Source organism: Sinocyclocheilus rhinocerous, unplaced genomic scaffold, assembly GCF_001515625.1.
Source record: "Sinocyclocheilus rhinocerous isolate Xijiao unplaced genomic scaffold, SAMN03320098_v1.1 scaffold342, whole genome shotgun sequence".
In the NCBI taxonomy this organism is placed as follows: domain Eukaryota; kingdom Metazoa; phylum Chordata; class Actinopteri; order Cypriniformes; family Cyprinidae; genus Sinocyclocheilus; species Sinocyclocheilus rhinocerous.
Genome location: NW_015624546.1, coordinates 73640 through 82176, shown reverse-complemented (window position 1 = coordinate 82176; position 8537 = coordinate 73640). Strand labels below are relative to the sequence as shown.

General features: G+C 34.9%; 1 protein-coding gene across 1 annotated transcript in view; it reads left to right on the top strand.

Moving 5' to 3' along the window:
• The window catches only part of LOC107742093 (ATP-binding cassette sub-family A member 3-like), a 62155-nt gene that overhangs the window by 23184 nt on the left and 30434 nt on the right, over window positions 1-8537 (top strand). The window contains exons 8-10 of the mRNA XM_016554964.1: window positions 540-660; window positions 7898-8071; window positions 8154-8335. Coding sequence (XP_016410450.1) covers window positions 540-660; window positions 7898-8071; window positions 8154-8335 — 477 coding nt within the window. The remainder of the gene's footprint in view (window positions 1-539; window positions 661-7897; window positions 8072-8153; window positions 8336-8537) is intronic.

Sequence of the window (8537 nt, the reverse complement as noted above, 5' to 3'; positions counted from 1 at the left end):
GACGCGTTTCAGAAAGGCGGGGCATAGAGGAGAAACAATAATGTACAGTATGTGGAAAGTAATGTTTTTTTAACCTTAAACCGCATAAACACATTTCATTACACCAAATACACCAAATAATGTTCTTTTTAGCAACATCATATGACCCCTTTAAGTATGCACATGTATAATTAAAGTAAATACTTAAAAATAATACTCAAAACTATACAGCTGTTTTCTTTCATTAGTAATCTGCAAAAAATTTGGCAATAATGATAATAATAAATTCTCTAAAGGCAAAAAAGTTATTTTGTTTAATCGTAGCAAAAATGTATTGATATTTTCATTTACAACTTTCTGTAAACCAAATTGTAATTGAAGGCGTGCAATGAATGGTTAATAGATTTACTAAGGAATCCGAATCATTAAATACAATGAGAATCATAATTGTTAAATTCCTTACGATTCCCATCTGAAAAGTACACTGTTTTCTAGTTGTGCCAAACAGTCGTATGTAGGTTATGTATGTAATGTAACGTTAAGTGTTGTTTCTCTGTCAGGTGAGTCCTAACGGAGCGGTGTTGACCTACAGCGACCCCACGCTGGTGTTTATCTTCCTGCTGGTGTTTGCCGTGTCCACCATTAACTTCAGCTTCATGATCAGCGCCTTCTTCTCCAGAGGTGACTTCTCCATCTCTGCTCTGTGAATGTGTGATTACTCTTGTAATTGTCGTTACACTGTATTATCTGACAGTGTATACTGTATATACAGCCGTTTAATCAAACGGCATTACTATGGTGAGAAACAAAGCCTCATAATCAAAGGCTGGAGATAGTAGAACAAAGAGAAAGCAGAGGTGACTAAAGAAATGAAGGCACAAAATGGGACATATTTGCTATGTTTTTGGCTCCGTACATGCACAAACAAAATGAGCTGCGTTTAAACTTGACTCTTACAAAGCTTTCAGAAATCAGCTCTCCTTTGTCCATAACCTGCGCTACTTTTTTCTTTTCTCTTTTCTCTGCCAAACAAAAACCTTCGATTACCGCAAACTGTGTGTAAAAGCAGCTGAGGAAAATGCTCAGGTCGCAGTTATTGACCCTTTTTGATGTTAGAAATGCTTTCAGTGAGTGAAAGCAGGAGTCGTGGCTGGACTGTGTTGTGTTTGATTGGTGGCTCTCAGGTGAGCTAATAATAAGATGTGTAGATGTGCTTTAAGAGCAGATTCATAACGCTTTAACTCTTCATCCTGATGGGAGGAATGAATAGGAAATCAGATGCGCTTTGGTGTTTTGTGCATTTAGTTTCATTTCATTATTGTGTTCGCAACTGACTGAACTGGCCATTTCACCGCCTGTGGTTTTGAGTTAAAGCTGTTGTTCAGCAAAAAAATCTAAACTCAGTCATCATTTACTCAAGAAATATGCAAAAATCATTCTTATTGAATATTTTTGACCTTGTTTTCCAGTACAAATATATATATAAAAAAAACTTAAATCACGATTTACTTGAGAAACAAAATGACTTAAGTTTTCTGAAAACAAATAAATAAATAAATAAATTACCATGAGCAAATATTTGTCAGTTGGGAAAGAACAATTTTTGTATTTTCCTTTTGAATTAACTTTATATTTCTAACCTCATATTTTTTCTTGTTTTAAGTACAAACTCACTTAAATGTGATACTTTTCTCAGAAATTGAGACTTAGTATTTGAGGTCAGTTTGCATTTCAAATAAATGAATCTTGTTTTAAGAATGTGTAGACATTTGTACTGGAAAAAAAACAGTAAGAAAACATTTTTTTTTTTGCCATTTAAGGCTTCAAAAAGACTAAATGGTACATGGATTTTTTTTTAAATGAAGAACCAGACAAACATTTAGCTTCTGTTTGCTGAAATAACATGCCTTCTGCTCTTACTGTCCCATCTTGTTCACATTTCTGTGTTTTAAAACCCGGCATGACGCATTTAATGTTTTGTTTTTACGTGAAAGGCTTTGTTGAGTAAATTGCATTTTAAAAAGGTGCTCAAATATGCTGATGCATTAATAAAGTCATCAAATGATTCCTCTTATGGGCAGATTTGAAAACATTTCAGGCACTAAATGGTGACACATAGCATTATGTGTAGGAGGAAATGAGGCAGTGTATGTCTGTAAAATGCAGCATCAGGCAGGAAATGTAATATCATATGTTGTCCTGTGTAAAAAATCAGCTGACACTCTGTGCGTTTAAGAGAAATGTTTGCTTGTTTGGACTCAAGGCAAATGCTTTGGTTGACCGTAATATTGTTCATGGTAATAATGTTCATGGTAGATTTACCTATTCATATGATTCATGCTTCATTTGCCTAATGCAACTTGGTTAGCTTTTCATGTCAAAGATTATGAAATAATCCGTTTCTGAAATAATCTGAATGTAAGAGAGTGTTCATATACTTTCATTTCATCACAATAGTAAAAACAAAAGAAGTACTTGAAGCTAATTTAGGAGTATTAAGTTTTTTTTTTTTTTGCATTTTTGTTACTGCAGTGTAATTAGTTGTATTTTTTGTGTATTTTATGTTTATTTTTTATTTGAATGTTATTATTTTTGTTCTTTATTAATGTATTTGTATTTTTATTAATTAATTAATGAATTTATTTATTGAACTGTATTTTATTCATTTATCTTTTTGTTTTATTTATTTACATTCATTTTTATTTATTTAATTTAAAATTAAAACCAGTGCAACAAATACTACCGAACAGTTTAATTACAATTTCATCTCTTTTTTGGATTACAGGTGCAAAACAATTAAAAACACTTAATAATCCTAAAATTTTTATATCTTCCTTGTTAGTGAAAAACTACAATTTTAAAGTCACTGAAATAAGGCCATAAAACACCTACAGAACATTTTTTCACAAGGCTTTTTAGAACGGAAGTCTTGAACTCTAGTGTTTTTGCTTCAAAATTATGTGAAAATCATCTTACTCATTCACAGAAAACAATATATTGATTTAAATTTTCGAAGACACTCTTTGTGTAGAAAAGGTATATGCGAGTAGGCGTGAATGGTCATACATAATGCTTTGATTCACACCTGAGAAGACAAAGGCCTGCATAATGAGCTGCATAATGAGCCTTTCAGTCAGGTGTGTGACTGAGAGGGAATTGCTACAAGAAAGAATGTGAGGAAAAAATAAATGTATATATTTTGTGTTTGTAGTTTATTTAGAATATATATAGCTATCACATAAAATAACTTGAGATTCACTTGATCAACAAACAAACAAAAAAAAAACACGAGTCAAGACATACTAATTTATCGAAACAAAGAACACAATTACCATATAGCAAACATAGTTTACCATAGAGCAAATAAATCAAAAGAAAGTAACATCTGTAAAATAGTGAATGCACACTTACTCTAAGATTCTGAATGGAGTTGAAAACTGAACGAGCGTTCCCTTCCTGTGCAAGATGCAGGTGAAGGCAAGAGTGGTGTATTCAGTTCTAAAAGAATTTTATAAACAATCGTTAGCATTTTTTCCCACAGTACCTATAGTATCACTATAGTATAGTATGCATACTTCATGAGAAAGCAGAATGCCAATAACAAAGAAACTAGATTTTAACCACAAATAATATTACCATATAATCTAGGAATAATAAAAGTACAATTACTATACTGTGCACTTACTCGGTATGATTTTCCAGCGAACTCAAAACTGAACGGGTATAACACATTCAAAACATTTACACCAGAGCAGATATTCGCAAACAGAAGCTTAGTTATAGTCATAAACACAAGCATGTTTAGTAGGCCTGTTATACAATACAAAAACATTTTATATCTGGGAAAATAAATTATTATTGTTAAGCACGTTATAAAGATCTTCGTGAACAGAGCCTATAGTAAAGTTTTCTATAGTATTGTTTATAGAACATAAAACCATCCTCACGCCATACAACATTTAGATGTAATGAAAGGTTGCCTATCATATTTCAAAATGTTGCACTCGACTGCACACATTTTAGTCTGGAATTATAGTTTGGGAGAAGTCCAACTAGTAAATGTGTTCAAGTTTATGTCACAACAACACATTATCTATAACAAAAATAAGCAAATAAGAAACATTACTTACTCAGCATAAAAGATCTCCTCCACTGGCTTGCGCTTGCGCTCTGTTTGTGAGGTAAACAAAGTTTATTCCTCTCATCGCGTCTTCATCTGAGGTAAATACAGGCTTATTCCTCTCAGCGCGTCTTCTGAGGTAAATGCAAGGCTTATTCCTCTCAGTGTCTTCTTCCAAAAACGAAAAGTATCCGAGATGAACAGGTTGCTACTTTGTTTACGGTGATGTGAGCGTTTACATGTCGCGCATCTCACGTGGAGATTTGTATTATCAATAGCGCGAGCAGCGCGTGGGCGAGATCACATTAGAGATAATGAGTTTAGACGGGAAAACTGGACATGTCGTTGGTTTCATACGGATTACTTTATCACAGAACATTTGTTTTCCGGTAAGAGATACTTAATTTAAGGCTAGACATGTCAAGCTTTCTATAGATATATTTCTCATGTCTGTATGTAAAGTATTCTCTGAGTTTCAGTTCATTTTAGTGACGCGTTTCTAAAAGCAGTTCGCGGAGACCGGGAAGACTGAGAGCGCACCCAGTTTGTTTTCTTTATTTTACAAAAGCACAAAGTTTTGTTGATATGGTGAGCATACACAAATCAAAGTAGACCCTTTTCAGATTCAAGTGATGTATTACTTTTATGTTTCCAATCAAAAGTGACAGAGCATTTTAAGTTATTTTCTCTGTCATCTGGAAAATATGAAAGTGCACCCGCCGGCGCCTTTGCCGACCCCAGGCGGTTAAGCAATATACAATGTCTTGTTTTATTTAAAAAGTGAAATATGACCTATTTCCTCATTACTTTTATTATTTATTGTTGTGGTTTTATACAGCTGATGTATGTGATGCAGTGGTCGGCTGTTTTTTCTTACAGCAAATCGAGGCCATGTGTCTGAAGTCGAATCGGTGCGGTACAATGACCTTCTGTATTCAAAAGCCCAGTCCTGATCCTGGAGAACCCCTGAAAAACACTGCACGTCTTTGACGTCTCTCTTATCTGACACACACATGTGAGGCCTTGACTAAAACTGAAAGGGAGTTCCCCTTTCAAAGTGTAACTTTGAAGCTGTGGCTTGGTGTTGATGCTATGGGAATGTGTGTACTGTACACACGTCAATCTCAGTTGGCTGATTGTGTGGACATGGTGACATAGCACAGTGTGTCACCAAGACCATAAACAGACACCTAAAATGCATGTCATTAGAGTATTATGTTTGTTAAGCAAGTGTTTGAAATCTTCTGTAATGGCAGGAAAAAAAGTATAGGAGATATTTAATGCCATGTCAACAGTTCATTATAGTGGATGACTGCTGCGATATGTGTGTGCCCTGTATGGGTGAGTAGCATGCATGGTCAGTCCTTGAAGGGGCTGATTGTGTGCACTGTGAGAAGTTTTCCACACCCATTGTGTCATTGTGTCCACACTCCTGCAACTTCGACATATTCTGTGGCTGTTGAGATGTGCGAACATGGGTATGGGGCGTTGACGAAGGTGGAAGAGACACGTGGGCTATCTCACCCATTCCGGGTTTAGAAAGGCTGAAAATGGAACTTAATCAACACGTCCTGCTCTGCCGGATTGGCCCATTTAAAGCCCAAATGACATATTGTTGAGTGTGAAGAGGTTCTCCGCATCTCAGCGTCCCTTTCTAGATGTGAATGTAAAAATAGCCCAGTGTGTTATTTTCTTCCATTTGTTGAGCAGCGGTGCCACTCTTTTCACTGCGCTTTCTCTCATCACCTCTCTCATTGGCTCTTTTGTGGCTGTTCGAGGGTCAGAGGGAATGCAGCTCAAGGACATGTGTGAGTGAGTGAGTGAGTGCAGGGGTTTGATTCTGGAGCCTTATTATGGAGACTCATTCGCATCTCACGTCCGTCATTACATCTCACACTCTGAACGTCATGCTGGTGAGAGTGAATGGCACAAAAACAGCCAGGTCACATTCATCCCAAAATTATTTTTTATTTTGTAATAGGCTTCCAGAGAAACGTCTTTGAAAAAAATATCACACTGTATTTATATATAATATATGTATATGTGACCCTGGACCACAAAACCAGTCTTAAGTCGCTGAGGTATATTTGTAGCAACAGCCAAAAATACATTGTATGGGTCAAAATTATTGACTTTTCTTTTATGCCAAAAATCATTAGGATATTAAGTAACTATCATGTTCTATGAAGATATTTTGTAAAATTCCTACTGTAAATATATTAAAACTTAATTTTTGATTAGTAACATGCATTGCTAAGAACTTCATTTGGACAACTTTAAAGGTGATTTTCTCAATATTTAGATTTTTTTGCACCCTTAGATTACAGATTCTCAAATAGTTGTATCTCAGCCAAATATTGTTCTGTTCCTAACAAACCATACATCAATGGAAAGCTTATTTATTCAGCTTTCAGATGATGTATAAATCTCAATTTCGAAAAATTGACCCTTATGACTGGTTTTGTTGTCCATGGTCACATATATAAATAATAATATAATTTGACTTTTTTGCTTGTTTGTTTCTTTTCTTTTACAATTGCCTTTTTTCCCCTGTGTCAGAATCAGACTTTAATACATTTTCCCCCAAATTCTGTTAAATGTGTAAAAATAATGAATGTTTTTTGGAATTGTTTTAAAAATAAAACATAAAAATAGATAGTATTTAAATATTAAATTCTTCATAAGTAATGGTAGTATTTGGTGCCCTTTTATCCATACATTTGTCTTCAAATTCTCATTAATATGATGTATATAAAACATAAAAATGAATAATTAAATATTATATAAGTATTTATAAATTATGTTAGTATTTGCTGTTAGATGTTAGATTTTGTTTTTAAATCGGCATGAATTAGTGTATTACATTATTATTATTATTTTTTTTAGAGATTTATCATTGTGAATAATGGGAAATACAAAAAACACATATATATCATGGTGTGATTTTTTTTTTCTCTTATTTTATATAACTTTCACAATTACCTATTTTTTCCTGAAGCAGACTTCCATGCATTTCTTCTCAAATTCACATTAATACAATATGAAAAAAATGATGAAATATTAAGTTTTTTTTTATAAAGAATTTAAATAAAATATAAAAACAAATATTATTTCATTATTAAAGTGTCTTCAAATGGTAGTATTTGTATTGCTGTCTTCACTTAAGTAAGTATAAAGTATTATATCATGTCCATGTCTATAACGTATTATATTACAGGATTTTTTATTTAGAGAATCACCATTGTGAATAATGCAAAATACACACACACACACACACACACACACACACACACACACACACACATATCAGTGTGATTTTATTTCTTATTTTATTTTTAACTTTTAAATTTGTTTTGGATTTTTCCCCCCATGAGAATCATACATTTCTCCCTAAATGATTATTAATATAATGTGAAAATAATTTAATTTAATAAACTTAAATATGAATTGTTTTAAAACATAAAATGAAAGCATGAAAATAAGTATTTCAATAAGTACTTTTAAATAATAGTAGCATTTGTTTTGTTGGCTTTATGTAAACCAGCAGGAATTGTTATATCACAGTACTTTTATACAGAGAATCACCATTGTAAGTAATTGGAAATATAAAAACACAAATGTCCATGCACTTTTGCAGTACGATGTTAAAACCAATGACACAACGTAAAACATCTTAAAGGTCTTAAAATAGCATCTTAAAGTAAAATATAATTTCTTCCTTTTCATTTAGCAGTGCAGTTGTTTTCATATAATCCTGAGCAAAACCTAGTTTTAATTAAAGGTCTTCCTCTCCCGTAGCGAATGTGGCCGCAGCAGCGGGCGGCTTCATCTACTTCCTGAGCTACCTGCCGTACGTCTTCCTGTGGCCTCGCTATGACCTGCTGTCGCACGCCCAGAAAGTCTCCGCCTGCCTCATCTCCAATGTGGCCATGGCCATGGGAGCCCAGCTGATCGGCATGTTCGAGAGCAAAGGTCAAGGGTCCGACTGAACTGACTCTGCTGCTGCTCTAATCACACATCGTAAGCTGACGCTCGTGTCCTGTGTGGTCCTCAGGGACGGGCATCCAGTGGCATAACCTGTTCGAGCCGGTGACGGTGGACGATGACTTCTCTCTGGCTCAAGTGCTGGGTCTGCTGCTGGTGGACTCGGTGCTGTACGGTCTGGTTGCCTGGTACATGGAAGCTGTGTTTCCGGGAGAATATGGAGTCCCTCGTCCATGGTACTTCTTCATTCTGGTAAGTATTGTCTACATCAGGGGTGCCCAAACTCGGTCCTGGAGGGCCGGTGTCCTGAAGAGTTTAGCTCCAACCCCAATTAAACACAACTGAACCAGCTAATCAAGCACTTATAGGCATACTAGAAACGTAAAGGCAGGTGTGTTAAAGCAAGTTGGAGCTAAACTCTGCAGGACACCGGCCCTCCAGGACCGAGTTTGGG